The sequence below is a fragment of the Macaca fascicularis genome, chromosome 14, assembly GCF_037993035.2.
Source record: "Macaca fascicularis isolate 582-1 chromosome 14, T2T-MFA8v1.1".
Lineage (NCBI taxonomy): Eukaryota > Metazoa > Chordata > Mammalia > Primates > Cercopithecidae > Macaca > Macaca fascicularis.
Genome location: NC_088388.1, coordinates 77687433 through 77704287, shown reverse-complemented (window position 1 = coordinate 77704287; position 16855 = coordinate 77687433). Strand labels below are relative to the sequence as shown.

The 16855-nt window shown below is 43.3% G+C and overlaps 1 protein-coding gene across 18 annotated transcripts in view; it reads left to right on the top strand.

Moving 5' to 3' along the window:
• TENM4 (teneurin transmembrane protein 4) overlaps nucleotides 1-16855 on the top strand; it is a 791957-nt gene that overhangs the window by 661623 nt on the left and 113479 nt on the right. For 13 of the 18 annotated variants that reach the window (XM_065528783.1, XM_065528781.1, XM_065528778.1 and 10 more), the window contains 2 exons: nucleotides 2257-2442; nucleotides 10859-10885. In XM_065528783.1, the coding sequence (XP_065384855.1) occupies nucleotides 2257-2442; nucleotides 10859-10885 (213 nt within the window). The remainder of the gene's footprint in view (nucleotides 1-2256; nucleotides 2443-10858; nucleotides 10886-16855) is intronic. The other 5 variants (XM_074014900.1, XM_065528776.1, XM_065528775.1 and 2 more) reach the window with 1 other exon arrangement.

Below are 16855 nucleotides of genomic sequence, written 5' to 3'. Positions count from 1 at the left end.
TGCTTGACATAGCTCCGCAGCCCTGTCCTCACACGGGACCGTCTCATACAGGCAGGTCGCTAGAGAGAAACAGACAGGTGGGCCTGGCTGGACTTTTCAGCCAGGCTAAGTGGGGTGTGGTGAATGAATGTTTACCATTCTCAGGCGCCTATAGCCTCAGGCATACCATGATTCATCCATCATCCAACGAACCTTAATAAGAGGTCTATTCTATACCAGGATCTGTGCTTGGTACCAGGGATAGAGGTGATCAAAGGAATTAGACCAGCCTTGGGTTCCTAGTCTGATGATAAGACAGACACAGAAACAGAAAACCACTCTACCATGTAAAAATGGGAAGGAAAGAAACAAGTGAATAACCCACAGGGTGAATTACAGGAGATTTCTCAGAGGAGGGAGTACTTTTCAGCCAGTTCTTGGGGGTAGATTACACTGTCTAACAGGGAGGGTGCTCTGTGATAGAATCCCACATTCTTACAGCCTGAAGGGATCTTAAGTACCATTAGGTTCCAGTGCAATAGATGAGGAAACTGACACCCAGAAGAGAGGAAGTGACCTCCCCAAAGCCACACAGTAGATCAGTGGCTGAGCAGGCATAGATCTCACAAACCTCCTAGACTCCTTGTCTAAAGTTCACTGTGCTGACCTCAATTCAGGAAACCTTTCTTGGGTTGCTTGATCTTTGTCGTGCCTTTTTGTCATCCACTTCACTGGGTGCTCTCCAGAGCCCAGTTAGGTCAGCAAAGGGCTGCTGCAAGGTGGCATCATGCAGCTCACACTCTCCAGGCAAGGAACTGTCTGACAGGATCAGGAACTCTCCAGACAGGAACTGTAGCTCAGTGAAGTCAAGGGACCTGCCCCAGGTCACACAGCTTAGAAGCTCCTGAGCCTGGCATAGAACCCAAGTCCCTGGCTCCAGGTCAGAGATATCCCTTCCCACTTTACGGCTGAAGAATCTGATGTGTTACTGCACATAATAAGTACCTCCCTTTTGAGGTAATGTGCTTGGCAGGATGTCTGGCACAGGAATACAACGTACATGGTAACTGTTACTATTTTTTAAATTCTCAAACATTTTATTCATTGTCTTGTAGGTTGGTAGGAAGGTCTGATCCCCTGAGACCTAATTTTGATTTCTTTTCTTTTTCAAAGTAGCTAAGATACTAGCAGCTTCTAAACCAAGCGTGCAGCTTGGAAGGGAGATGAGCAAATACACCTTGATAGAGGTGCCAGATAATTTAGTCTGAAAGAAATGAAAAGGGTTGAGATTTTCATGTGAATTTGAAGCATGTTGGGCCACGAGGCATGAGAATCAAGTCAGTCTCTCTCCATCAGAGCCCTGGCAGAGAGCTTCAGTGGACGTGGTTGCTCAACCTGTTTCCTAAAGAGCAGTTGTATTTTGGAAGACTTTACCACCTCCGCCTGCAGTAAGCATGAAGCTGTTGCTGACCTGGAGCCTGAGGGGCTTGTGAATCGGGCCCTGTGTGTTTTGCACCGTCTCACAGATGGACCTTTGTGAAGGGCGGGCAGCTCCACTCTGGCTATGAAGGGCCCCCCTCCAAACCGTTTGCTTTGGATCTGAAACCCCATTTAGATGGTTCTTGGAGCTGGGGTGAGGAAGCAGGAAGCTGAAAGAGAATAAACCCAGCAAAAGTACAGAACAAACTGTAGGTTTTGGACAACAACCCAGAGAATACTCACAGGATTGGGGTTCAGCCTCCCTCCCGCACCCCAACCTCAATCAGAGTCCAGGCAGTCATGAAATGCAGGCCCCAGAACTCATCACGTGCCCAGCCAGACCACAAGCACTTCATTTGGCGACGGGGACTCATCCTTACTTTGTTTTCACACATAACCGGTTTTTAATTACATTTGACTTTTCCTGACATCTGTTCAGAAGGCCAGTCCCCTTTGGAACGGGCAAGCACAAAGGCAGGGACAGGCTGGCAAGAGGGAGAAGCAAATTGAGCAGAGCCCTACAATCCCTCCTCTTTTGGTGGGGAAACAGGCACAGGACAGGTTCTGCCCAGAGAATTGTTCTCATCCGAGGGTCATTGTCCACGGAGATTAGTCTCCCGAACCTCTGGAATCCCGATCTGTCACAGAAGCCCAGGTATGTAGCCAAGTGTGACTTTGGTTTCCAATAATAACTTGCTCAATACTTGTTGTTTTTCTCTCTCCTCCCTCCCCTGCCCCTCTGGCCACTGCCTCCCCTCCTGGCCCTGGTGTCCTCCCTCCTTCTGCTCCTCCCCACAGAGATCTGTGCTGCCGACTGTGGCGGCCACGGCGTGTGTGTAGGGGGCACCTGCCGCTGCGAGGATGGCTGGATGGGGGCAGCCTGCGACCAGCGGGCCTGCCACCCGCGCTGTGCGGAACACGGGACCTGCCGCGACGGCAAGTGCGAGTGCAGCCCTGGCTGGAATGGAGAACACTGCACCATCGGTATGGCAGGCCGAGGCCCCGGGTACCTTCTCTGGTCTGCAGGACACCTTTGTCTGTCAGGGCATTTCAGGGCCAGCCTGGGCCCTCATCGCATGTGGGGATGGGGAAGAAAGTCCTTTCATCTGGAGGCATTACGACTGGCATTTCCTAGCCATCGGTTAGATTTAAACTCACAATTTGGTGTTTTAAACATTATTACTCCCAATTTCCATTTCCCAGGGCCTGGTTAGCTGGTTAGCACACCTTGCTCTTTAGCTCCTTCCAGGCTAAATGCAGTGTGGCTCTGTGTCAGGGAGCTCTGTGTTCAGGAATTAGGCAGATGAGCACTTCTTAGCAGCTATGGGCAAGCCCCGTCAACACTCTGGAGCCTCAGTTTCATCTCTCGTAAGATGGGGATAATAATACATGTGAAGACCTTAGCAAAGGCTGGCATGCAGTGGAGTGCCCAGTACATGCAGCCATTATTATCCAATGCATTATCTTGCTAGGATGGCTGGGGCTTAATTCTGAGCCCTCCATGCCCCCTGGGCTCCTAGGTCAGAATTCCGCAAGAGGTCTGGAATCCTGGGGGAGAGCTCCCCACAGGCCCTGAGGCCACATCTGGAGTCCCTTAGGCCTGGGATCTTCCCCCATCCTCAGTTTCCATCCTGTCTGCATTTGTCTCCTTTCCCCTCCCTTGGGGGCTCCTCGGCACCAGCTCCTGCTGAAGCGGCTCTGAAAACAAGCTGATCACTTCGTTCCCTTCTTTCTGCCTTTCCTGCTGGTTTTGTTGATTTTAAACTCAGCCAGACGTTTTGCTTGGTTTATTATCCTGGAATGAGCACTCACCAAAAGCTCTTTATTGAATCAACTGGTTTGTGTATATATGTGTGTTTTAACTTCTTCCCCTTCTGTTTTTGTTTTTTGTTTTTTGTTTTTTTTAATGAAGGGTCTGTGATCAGCTGGTGAGCACATGGCTTTAGAAGGCAGGATTCCAGGTGCCTTTCTGGCTCAGAAAGTGACCTCTTGGGTCTTAGAGAAACTGGAAGACAAGCCCCACAGCTTTGGAGACACAGAGGAATTTTGAGCAAACAGAGCTACCTCTTACCCCTTGAGGGTTTTTTTTAGTCTTCGTTGTTTTCGTTTTGAAGCCTAACATTAGTTTATATCCTTGGTCCCTGCCCCTGAAACATCCCTGGTTTTGGTCATGGAGCACCTTACATTTATTAATATTAATAATAATAATGGCTTCTGATTTTTAAGTATTCACAACATGCTGAGAGCTGTGCTAAGAACTGTAGCTGCATTATTTTATCCTCCTTACAATTACCCTGTGAAGCAGTATGTATTATTTCCTCATTTTCGAGGATCTGAGGCTTAAGGTCACAGAACTTCAAAGAGGTAGAACAGGAATTTGACACTTGATTTTTCCTTACCAGCTGCTTGCTCTGCAGCCGTTGCATGACAAAGTCCAGGTTTGCTACTGAGGCACCTGCTCCTGTCCCTCCTGGAGACTGTGCCATGTTGTGGCAGTTGCACTCGGAGTCTGTCACCTAATCTGCCCAGCCCCCACCCTCAACAGAGCCACTCCATCACGATGGCAGCCACTGCGGCAGCCATTGCAGGTTGTGCTGGGTCATCTTACTGTGTGCTCCTTAATGGCTTCTTTATGTCGGTGTCATCCTCCCTTACAATTGTCCTGGAAACCCCTTAGTGAGAAGTGGCCCTGGTCATCCAAGGGGCCCTCTTCTTTAAACTCTGCTTTCACCTCACTTTCCCTTTTCTACATGACTGAGGATGAACCAAGCTTTCAGCCTCCCAGCCCAGAAGAAAGCCCACACCTATCTTAAAAAAAAAAAAAAAAAAAAAAAAAAGGCCGGGTGCAGTGGCTCACGCCTGTAATCCCAGCACTTTGGGAGGCCGAGGCGGGTGGATCACGAGGTCAGGAGATCGAGACCATGCTGGCTAACACGGTCAAACCCCGTCTCTACTAAAAATACAAAAAATTAGCTGGGCATGGTGGTGGGCGCCTGTAATCCCAGCCACTCAGGAGGCTGAGGCAGGAGAATGGCGTGAACCCGAAGGCAGAGCTTGCAGTGAGCCGAGATCGTGCCACTGCACTCCAGCCTGGGAGACAGAGCGAGACTCCGTCTCAAAAAGAAACAAAACACAAAAACAAAAAACAGAGCCCAGAGAGGGCCCATTCTGTTTGCTCTCTTACTTACAGAGTCCTCAGCTCATCTTACCAAACTCCAAAACATTTGCAAATATTGGACAAAAATGTTATAAGATAAACGCATCTCATCTTAGGGAACCTCTCCCTTCATCTAGTCACACATGACTCATGTCAGGGCTTGTGGGCAGGCTGTTTTACAGGCGGTATTTTCTGGATATTCATCAGTCTGGCCTTAAAAATGTCCCTTTTATTCTGATGCCAAGAAGTCAAACCATCCACTCCTACCTCTCCTGTATGTTCTGTTGTCGCTCTTCTAGAAGAGATTCCACCTTGGGGTTGCAGATACCTTTTCCCTCCAGTAAGAAATACATCAAGGTAAATGTGCACAATATAAGAAGAAGGTTGACAGTCCTAAATACCAAAGAAATGTCATAGGACATTGAAGAAGCAATGGACTAGTCATAGTGGCTCAGTTGAAAGGACTTTGGCTGGGAATTCTATTACTACCTCTCATTGTGTGGTGAGCATTTTCTTCGTCCTTGTCTAATTTTCCTGCATGGTAACCTTCTGTCTGTGGGTCTCTGCCTGTGGCCAGCTGCATCCCCACGAGAAACTCAACACCCTTGTGCTGAAGGAACACTTCAATAACCCCTTCAATAGGATATAAGGGAAGAGGGAGGGGAAGCAAAGTAGAGAAACAATGGTGCCATCCTTTTCTTGTTGAAATAGAAATGAGAAGGGGAAATCCATTTTTAGTCTTTCATGATAACGAGAAGCATTTCCTTGTTTCCAGAGAACTGTACTCGCTGTGAGAGTCATTTAGGAAAAGAAAAACACTGCTGATGTGAACAGTTAGAAACTCAAAGTGTTAAATTTTCTCTTGTTATCAGATTTCATTACTATACAATAGGTCATTATCGTGCAGCTAGCTCCTAGCTGCAATTTTTACTTCCCATACCAGAGAAAGAGCTGGTATCCACGACACTGATTTAGAGACCTCTAGGCAGTGGAAGCAAAAAAAGAGGGTCTATTTATTTACATACTGCTGCCCTGCACAAACAGGAAGGAATGGCTTGATTACCTTACAGCAGGAATACAGAATTTAAAGAACAAGACAAATCTAGGCCCCTTATGGCCAAGTCCCCAGCATTAAAAACCTTTTTACCCCAATGACGTTTCCCAGAGCAGACTATTAACGTAGGAATTAAATATCTTCTTTTGGAGCCTTTGGCTCACCTTATCTTTCATGGAAGCTACTTGATTCTTCTCAAGAGAGGTTGGTTTTCAGAATAAAAGGGAATTTGACAGTGGCACCTCTTCAATGACAGTATTTTTGTCAAACAACAAAAATATTTTATATTCAATCCTAATTCCTTATGTTGGGAATCACCTGTCTCTTTGCATCTTGAAGAAGGGTCTTTGGTAAAAGCACCAGGGCCAGACCACGCAGTTGCCTGAGGCTTAATTTCTCTCTCCGTGAATCACAGAATGGAGTGGCTGGAGGAGGTCCCCGAGGGTGACAGAATTTCAGCCCCCTTCTCCACTGCCCACAGAACTGTATACCCATCAGCCCAAAAGTGAGTCACCTGCTCCTAAAAATACCTAGTGAAGAAAGAGGGATTCTTCATTTTTACTGTTACTTACATGACACTAATACTCCCACTTGTGTATGTGAAACCCAGTTTTCCTAGTCCAGAAGAAGTTAAGGTAAGATGGACTGATTTGGATCTGTTTCTCAAGTATATGATTAACAGAGAGTCACCAAACGCATATTTTTTAGTTCTTTTCAGGGAGTTTTATGGATCCCTGAAGTCTGGGGCTTGACCTCTGATTTCCTTTGAGAAAGCTGAAACTCATAGTTAAATTTAACAAGGTGTTTAATTTTTTTCCTATTTCTTTGAAAACACTACTAACATTTTGGATCAATTCTATGATGGTTTTTCTATTCACCTCAGTGCCCCTTGTCTCTAAAGTCTGAAAACACCTGTAGAAAATGCCAGCTTCTGATTACATTAATAAAATTCCAGCCTTGACTCCAAAGCTGTGATTGTTCAAGATACCAGATATACAGAATTATTTACCAGACTTCAGGAGAGCTGTCCAATCCTAGAAATCCTGATTTTTAAACAAAACTTCCTCTGGGGGTAAAGATCAAAATGATACCCTGAAGATACAATTACTTGAGTGAGCAAAACCAGACTTCCTAATGAAGAGAAATTATAAAGAAAAGCCACAAAATCTTCCGTGCTTTGTCCACTTTTTTTTTTTTTTGAAGAGTCTCACTCTGTTGCCCATGCTAGAGTACAGTGGCACCATCTCGACTCACTGAAACTTCCGCCTCCCAGGTTCAAGCAGTTCTGCCTCAGCCTCCCGAGTAGGTGGGACTATAGGTGTGCACTACCACACCAGCTAATTTTTGTTTTTTGTTTTTTGGTTTTTTGAGATGGTGTTTCACTCTTGTTGCCCACGCTGAAGTGCAATGGTGTGATCTCGGCTCACCACAACCTCCACCTCCCAGATTCAAGTGATTCTCCTGCCTCAGTCTCCCGAGTAGCTGGGATCGCAGGCACCCACCACCACACCTGTCTAATTTTGTAGTTTGAGTGGAGGCGGAGTGTCTCCATGTTGGTCAGGCTGGTCTCAAACTCCTGACCTCAGGTGATCCACCTGCCTCGGCCTCCCAAAGTGCTGGGATTACAGGCATGAGCCAGCACACCTGGCCCTTTGTCCACTTTTGCCTGATAGTTCTCAGATTTCTTTTTCATAATCAGAAAATCCTTAACCAAGAGCCCACAAATCACTCATGAGGTATAGGCTGCTGTGATGATGCTATGGTTATCCCTTCAGAAAGCATTCACTCACAACAGGACCTGTGGTTTGACAGGAAAGATGCTGACAAGGAGAGAGAGAAAATGTACAGGGATCTACCTCAAGTTATCAGAGCTCAAGTTTGGTTTGCTAATGATCCTGGGAGACTTCAGCCCACATGTGGTGGGGTGGGAACCTGGCTTTGAATTTCTTTCATTGTGGGCATCACTGACCACTTATCCAAAGAGAGAAGAGCACTAATGTATCCAAGAGCTTAGCAAGAACATCTCTTTGGTGGTTTGTCATCCATCTGAAAGAAGCTCGGATGACTAGAACCACCAACCCATCACCTGCTGTAGTGATCCTTGATTCTTGTGGCCTAACATGTACCAACAATGCAGCTGTTCGAGTTGCCCTGAGGCTCCTGGAGAGTAAGAATGAAAAGCCTCTTGCCATGTTCTCCATAACTTTGGATAGGGGGCCCCTGAAGACTTTAAAGATTATCCCAAGAGAAACTTTTGGAAACCTCTTTTGGTAGAGGCAAATCAAGGAAAGAAGTTTTTATGTTGGTGATCAGAGAAAGGCCAAAAAGACCCAAGACCACGCAGACCAACTGCATGCCAAAAGCTCAGTCTGTAGCATAAATAGCTATAGTACCATTATTATCTCCAGCTTTTCACATAGAGATAGCAGCATAGTAGGGGTATGAGAAACATTTATGCAAATGCCAAAGAAACAGCGTGGCCCAAGAGGAAAGATGACTACTGCCATCATCTTTATCCTGAAGTTCTGAAGAGAAAGATGCAGGAATTGATGAAGTCCTGAATCCACCTTTCATAATGCAGAGTTTGCATCATCTTTTCTAAAAGTTGGTACTTTAAAATCATGAATTTTTAAACAATTGTACTCAAGAGCATTTGCGCCAAGGTTTTCAAACAATAAAAGCAACCACAGCATGGACTTCCGCATATGCCTTTTATAAATAAATGGCAGTAAAGTTCAAGGACTCATTTGTCATTCCCATTTTCAGTAGCCACAGACAAGGAAGCTCTGTTCCATTCTCGGAACACTCATGGACTTGGTAGTAACTGGCTGTTACCAGCTTTTGGATTCACAGTGTGGCTTGGGGGCTCTTTGTAGCAAAGGAATCCCTTTTGATTTGTGGAGTCAGGATTTGAAGTTTTGAATGTCTACTCTTGTCTCCTGAAAACTCGCAGTGATGATGGTAACCTAAGCCTGCCTCCATCATTTCCACTGACTTCCTTTCCTACCTGTGGTCTGGGGAAATAGTAAGAATTTTTAAAGGTATCAAAAACATATTTTCACTTAATAGCATGGTTACCTGGTTCTTGAAAATGGCGTTAGAAGAGAGAGAGAGCTCTCTTAAGTCAGCCCCTGGCCCTGGGGAGATTATCCTATAGAGTGGATATAAGCTTCACTCACCACCAGAACTATGATACCACTGTTAAGTTTGGAGACAATCAAGAAAGATTTTCATCAGAGAACTCCCTCACAGTGGATGCTATGACCACTTGGATCCCAGTGATGGCATCTCATCCAGCCTAGCCATCCCTGGGAAAAAAATCTAGGCTCACTACACCTCTTCTATAACTGGATTCAGAGTTATTACAAGAACTATAATTAGGATGCTCCAAAAAATTCTGCAGATGTGAAAGCCAACAAAAACCACAAAAGCCAGGTGATTCTATGTATTCATGCTCTTTGATAGCATATCCTGGGAGATGAGATGTAAGACATTTTAGACCACTTTGCAAAATTAGATAAATTAGCTTGACTAAGACTAAAGTGACAGAAGAGCCAAGAATCAAGAAAGCTTTCCCTTTAGCCTGAGATATTTCCTAGGCCATTTCTCCTGTGGGCTATTCCCATTTTTCATTGTTTGGCATTCCATAGCTTTGTTTACTCATCCCTGCTTAACAAGTACTCCCTTTCATGTTCCCATCTTATATCCTACATCTCATGGACTCCACAACATCTATAAGAATGAAAAAAGGCATGTATCCTCAGTTAAAATTTCCTCTTCCCAATTTTCCACTTGGCTGTGCAGGCTCCAGAAGTGTATTTCATCTTGAACCAGAGACCACATGGATACCTGAACTAAGAACACAGCCTCTTATCCACTAGTCTTTGAGGCTAATATATATTGATGAACAACAATATGTGTTCTATCCAGAGAATTTAAAAATATATAATTTATGTTTTTCTATGAAGAGAGTAAGAATGTTTAAATAACCCTAGGGATTTCTGATAAGGCCACACCGTTGCAGTCCAGTCCTGTCAAATGGACTTTTGATTCATGTGTGAAATTCAGCTGAGGCTGGAGTGCAGCCGGCTGAAGGCATCAGATCCTTCAGGAGACTGCCCAGCTACCCGGCCTTTGCACAACACACTAGGGGGAGGTGTGGAGAGATAAGGAAAGAGAAGCTCCTCGAAGGGCTATAACTACAGGCTATGTAGGGCAGGTGAAATGGTATTAGTGATTCATGCAAGGAATTTAAGAGGCCTGCCCTGCTCTAAACACTCAGCCAGACACCCATATATATGCACAGTGGGGTTTATTTCAGAGCAACCTTTGATACCCATCCTCAAATAAGCAAAACTTTAGAAGGCCAAATAATTCAAGGCTTGGACATAACCCCTCCATTGGAAAACAAAGCACACATCATTCTTTCTTTAGGGTTAATAAGCATTGAGAAATGCTCAGATTTTCTTTGCTTTGTCTTGTTTTTCACAGTGACATCCATTGACCTGCACCTCATAGTCTGTGTAAGATGCACAAAGGAGGGATGCGTCTTACTTAGAACACTAAGCATTCTGCATTCAAGCATATGTGGGCACATGTGTACATGAAAAATTCAAGAATGGCAAACAGATAATCCAGCAGTATATTTGATCAAAGACTCAACCCCCTTCACTAGTGCATATCAGAGATTATTCAAATTTTGCATATTTCTAAATTCCAACTTCTTGGAAATGCCTCTGCCCAAATGGGGTACCATTTGTCCTTGGTATGGCTGCTTCACCTGTAGGGAAGTTGGATGCTGCTCTGAGTAGTCAAAGGGACAGGCTCTAGTTTTCTGTAAAGCCAGACAAAGCTGGCAGAGCAGGAGTGTGGCCACTTTTGCAGCTTCCCATCCTTCTTTGTCTGTTTTCCTTATTCATATGTCTTCTTGTTTCTATGATCACATTTCCAAATGCCTGGATCACAGAATGAGTTGAAGTTCCTTTTGGCCATCTCTGGAGAATGCTTGCTCTCCCTCCTCCTCTCTCGTGTCGTCCTGTCTTTGGTTTTATTTTCCCCACCGTGGCATAGGCCTGTCCCAAACGTGGGGCACAATCCCTTTGTCTCTTTAGCATCTGGCATGGTTATGTGACAGGCGATATTGCACTTACTCGATCCTACCTTAAATGTCCTGTCTTTTATCTCCCTAGCTCACTATCTGGATAGGGTAGTTAAAGGTATGGTCTTCCTTCCTCTATTTTCCTGTTGTCTTTGTGTGTGTGTTTGTGTCTGAGCATAAAGAAGTGTGTATATAAAAATGTATATACACTGCATAAGCATGATGTCTGGATGCTACTGCATCCCCAGTTTTGTCGCAACATCCATTGCCCAAAGGGGATGGGTTTTCGGTCACAAGGTGGTTGATATACCTGGAGTGTCACAGATGCTCATATCTGTTTGTGACAATACCATTGTACTTTTGTTTTTCCCTCCCCCCTGCCCCATGTACATACACCCTTCACTCTTTCCACCCCATCTCATGTCACCCTGCCCATCTGTTATGGCACCTGGTCCACCAGAATTAATATGCTGGCAACCAGGGTGGGTGGCCTGGGAGAGGAGGACACCCAAGAGCAAGTTAAGAAATTTTAAGGACTACTTTGTAGTACTATTGTGTTCATTCATCAACAAGCATCTATGGAGCACCCACTGTGTACTAGGCACCTATGCCAGGGTCTGGAGACAAGGGGACAAACAGACCCCCGACCTCAGGGAGCGGATGGTCTGTTTGTTTGTTTGTTTGTTTTCCTTTTCAGAGAAGGCCTGACTTTGGTAAGTTTTGTCTTTGAAGAGTATTCCCTAAAGGCAAAGTAACTCCTTCCATTTTAAACATTTACATTAGTTAGGTGGTACCTGATTTTCCAATTTGGCCACATTGCTCTAAGAATAAGTCTCAGAATAATCAGATATGTGTGCTCTTAAAAGACTCTAAGCTCCTTGAGGAGAAATACCATGTCATTTTCATCTTTTTGTTCTCAGGCCCTAACACAGCACCTGGTACAAAATATGTACTCAGCAGATAGGGACACATATTCTAGAGTCGGACTGCCTGGGTTTGAATCCCAGCTTCAACATGCAGTGAACTAAGTGACCGTGGGCAAGTGATTTAACTTATCTTGCTAACAGGACCCACCTCATAAGGGTGGTATGAGGATTAAGTGAAGTAATGAATACAATGTGCTTAGTAGATAGGCAGGAATTATGCTCAATAAGTATGAATTATACTGCTTTATTCATCATATACTTGTTCTCATCCTTAATTTGAAGGACTTCATTAGCTAGATTAATTTTTGAAACCGTAAAGGAAAATGCTAAATTGGCTTTTAATAAGAGATAGCAACAGCTGTTTTAAAACTTATGGAAAGGGTTTTGGGGAAACATAACTGACTAAATGCTTTTCAGCTGGGACAGCTTTGCCAAGTACAGCAAAGGTGTTGTATAGGATCCATCAGATGGAGGAGGAGCAAGGGTCTTCATATTTCATGTGCTAGTCCTCAACTGAGAATAAAATCATTCCAGCAAGAAAGAGTAGTACCTCTGAGCCTCTTTAAAACAGGCATTTCACAATTTTCATTAGCAGAGGACTCTTCAGGGTGGGCTAAATTTTATGATGTTACCATCTATTTGATGGAAAATTTTCCTACTATGTGAAGATTTTTCACATCCGTGAGTCTTAGGTGAGTCATGTGATTTTTTTAAGGGAATAGATATAATGATACCCATTTGATTGAAAAAGGAAACTGAAGTTGAGAAGTTGAGTGGGTCATCCTGGCTCACACTTCTAGTAAGTAGCAGAACCAGGACTCTGCATTTCCTGGCTTTATCCATATTTCAACATTCTATCTTCTGTCACCTTAAGTCACCAAGAATGTCCATAATTTCCAATATATTTTCCTCCATACCACATCTTCCAAACTGGCACCCTCACTGGGAAGTGGCCTGTATTCTTTCTCAAATCACCTGCTCTGATCTTTAGTTCAGAAAATATCATCACCTGAACTTTAGTTGGATTAGGTCAATGAATCATAACTTGTTTTAAAAGGCAAATGTTTCTTGGCAAAATCTAGGTCTGACCCAAGCACTCATCTGGCTGATATTTTGGTATAATGGATACTAATTCTAAAAAAAATAATCCAGAGATCTGTCTCTTGGAAGTTCAGGTCTTGTCAGAGTAGAGTATTTTACTGTTCAAAGATGGGCAAGATTTTGTTCATTGCTTCCCAGTTGCTTTGGTAGAGAGTAAAGAAACAATGTTTACTCAACAAATCTGCTGAACTCCTAAGTGTTAGGAAATATGAATACCACACAACAGATATGGTCCCTGCTCTCAAGGTGCCTGCAGTCTAGCAGAGAAGACACTAAAACAAATAATTCCAACGTAGTGTGATGAGAGTTATGACAGGGGAAGTCCAAAGGCCACCACTTAGCAAGTAGCCACCCCACTAACTTAGGTTGTTGGGGCCTTATAGATTGTGGAATTTAACGTAAGGGTATAAGAAAGCATCTGAAGGTTTTTAAAAGCAAGATGATAACTAGATCACATTTGTGATTTGGAAGATCAGTCTGGCCCTATTGTGAAAGGAGAATTGAGGGGGGACTATTGAGAACAAGAAGACCGATTACCAGACTATTGCTGTCATCTAGGTAAGAGATGATGATGGCTTTGTCTAGGGAAGTGAATATGGAGAGAGAAAAGAGTATAAGAGGACCAGTAAGAGAAACATAAAGAAATGGGCCATTTGATATATGGTAAGTGTATTGCATGGCATCCATGCCACTTAACTAAAAAATAATACCTTCAAGGATTCTGAAAGTCTTCTAATCATACCTGGTGCTAGCTGCAAGGGGGACTTCTTCATAGGCCTAAGCAGGAGATTGAAGATAAAGTGGTCCCTTGTAATTCAAAGGGCATCATTTCTTTTGAAAAGCTTTGTTAGCCTTTCTCTAAACTTTAAAATCACATTATTTTGACTCTAGCAAATGCCTGGTGTGGGTCTTTCCAGAAGGGATTATTAATGTCATGTGGGCTCTCTGAATTATTGATGAGTTTCAGGGTTTGTGGAATTAGCCTCAGCGGGTAAGGATGGACATATTGCTTTAAGAAAGTCTGCAAGTCATCCTGGAGGAGTCTTCATAATGCTGGCTATTAGGGGTGTAATTATCCCAGAAGCAAATGGCTGGATGAAAGCAAACGTTGTTCCACCCACAGGTACTCACAGTCCCTCTGAAACTTAGAGGATAGTGCAGATCTTTAGGGTATCACTTGGTCCATTTGAAGAAATTGACTGTGGATTTCCACATTTGTGATTCTCTGTGATTCCACATCTGGAGTTAACCCTCCCTGAGAACACCTGCTCCACATCTTCCAAACTGGCACCTCAATGATTCATTGACCTAATCCCACTAAAGATCTGGTGATGATATTTTCAGACAGCCTCAGAGCAGCATGGACTATGTGCCCAAGATGCCATGTGCCCACAGGAGTTCACTAGAGCAGGGCTTCCCTGAGGGTGTTCTATAGAATGGAATATCACACAGGTTACTGGGTGGGGGAAAGAGTTCTGAAGTCAAGTTGGAAAATGCAGTAGTAATGAAATAAGCAGCTTTCTTTATTCTAAGACTTCTTGGAGCCTTTAATATATTGATATTCGTGTGACTTTCTACAATAAGAGTATAGAATGCAATGTTTTCCAAACTTATTTGACTGCAGAAGCTTGTTCTTGAAGACCTCATAGAACTACTATTTCACAAGGTTCACTTTGAGAAGTATGGTTTGTGATTATAAGACCTATTTTAAACCCTTCCTAGAACAAAGTATGGTATAAATAAAGAGAATATAAAAAATTTTAGGGCAGATGATATATCTCATCTCTGTTAATTAACACAAAGTCCAGTATCCTCCAGGTACTGAGTAAAGCTGGTTGAATTTAAGAACAGAATCAACTAACTTGAAGTTGTTTTGACCTTCTCTATTGGGTCAGTGATGCCGGAAGGACCTAATGGATCATCTCATCCAAATCCTTATTTTATAAATGGGGAAATTGAGACCCAAAGAGAGAAAGTAACTTTCCCAACTCCCCCCATATTAGGCCAGAACCCAGGTCTCTTGTCCCTCTCATTGATTCATTTTAACAAATATATATTGAGTGTCTGCTATGTGCAGGCACTGGTACATTCTAATGGAAGAAGTAAGACAATGAAACTAATTGCAGAATTGATCATGTAAGTATCCTTGGGACTGTTGCTATTGAGAGAAGTACAGTATGCTAGGAAAGCATGAATGGTGGCCTGCACTGGGACTCGCAGCCCTGAACCCATCGTGCCACCTCTCACTGCACTGCATGTTCATGGTGCCGTGAGACAAGCCCAGTGCTTGTCTTGATTGTTTTTGGCAAGGATTTATTTATGAGGACCATAGCTTTTGACCTAAACATTATACAACTTGGGCTGGCAAAGGGTTATTTTCTTGTTTATGAATTTCTTAGTGAAGTTATACAAACTTAAAACAAGTAAATCCAATAATAATAATAATAACAGCTCTCATTTATTGAATGCCTATGTATGTTACCCACTGTGATAAATAATTGGTATATATTATCTCATTTAATACTCTCAAGTACTCTTAGAATCAGGTATTATCTCCATTTTACAGATGAGAAAACTGAAGCTTAGAGTTAAATAATTTGCCAGTTATAACACAAGTAGTAAGTAAAATGATGGTGCTAGGATTTGAACTGAGGCTGATCTACCTCCAAAGTCCTCGCTCTATTACGACACAGGGCTTTTATTAAAAATTCAGGATTAAATGGTGTAAAATTGGATCTGCCCTAGAAAATCAGGATCTGAATATTTTTAACAAAAATTTACTTATTTTAGAAATCTATATAAAGTGCCTAGCACAGTGGCCAGCCCTAGTAGACCCTCAGTACATGGCAGCTGTCTTTGTCTCACCATCCTGAAGCATCTAAACCAGAGGTTGGCAAATTACAGCCCACAGACCAAATCGGGCCCATCACCTATTTTTGTAAATCAAGTTAGTTGGAGCACAGCCATGCTTATTCATTTAAAAATGGCTGCTTTCAAGCTATAATGGCAGAGTTGAGTAATTGCAAGAGACCATATGGCTCACAAGCCTAAACTATTTATTCTCTGGGTCTTTACAGAACAAGTTTGCTGACTCTGATCTAGATAACTGCCTCAGTTTCCTATTTTGCCTTTCTGTGAGCCCCACCTGAGGTTATGGGTACAACATATGATATTATATGCCCTCTGCCCAAAATAGAGAGAAGGTAAAGGTGAGTAGAAGATTCAGATATTATGTTTGAGCTGTATGCCAGGCTTTGTGCATCATGCATACCTTATTTAACCCTCCCAACAACCACAGTTTGTAAGTAAAAAGACTGAGGCTCAAAGAAATTCAATAACGTGCCTGAGTCACACAGCCACTGAGTGGTACAGCCAAACTCTGATATGCCTCTCAAGCTTGTGCTCTTACGCGAGAGATACTCTTTGTCTCTTATAAGAGGCTTTATCTTACAGCAAAAGAAAGCAGTCAGCTACCATTCTTAAAGATCAGACCCTACTTCCTCCATGACTAATTCCAAATACAAATGAGGCTTAATTGAAAACAAGTCCCAGCTGGACAGACAAAAGTTGACATGAGACTAATTGAGGAAAAGAGAAAACTGTGATTGTTTAGATCACTAAAGGTGGCTGATGTTAGCAACTGAGTCAGAGTGCCTGGATAGCCACCTGTGTGTCACAGCACTGCTCCTGGGACTCACTTTTAAAACTTCTTTCTCAATCACTTTTTGGGGTGGCCATGCTGGTAGCCTCCCATCTTTCCCAGCAGGCTCCTACTATACAGAAACCCATAGTCTACAAACACTTCTGGAGGAATCCCTCCTAGGCTGGAGTATACAACTGTTACATGTTTCTTCCTTTGAATGGAAAACACAGTGGCCAGATTGATGGGTTGTTGTGATGAACATCTCAAGTGGAAATAAACATGTTATTTTCTTTTACTTTGGAATAACGGTCAACTATCTAAAGTCCTTGAAACACTCAAGTTTTAGATTCTGATTGATCAGCTATTTAGTGAGCAGCTACCTTGGCCCAGATCTTGTACTGGGCAGCAACTTTCACAT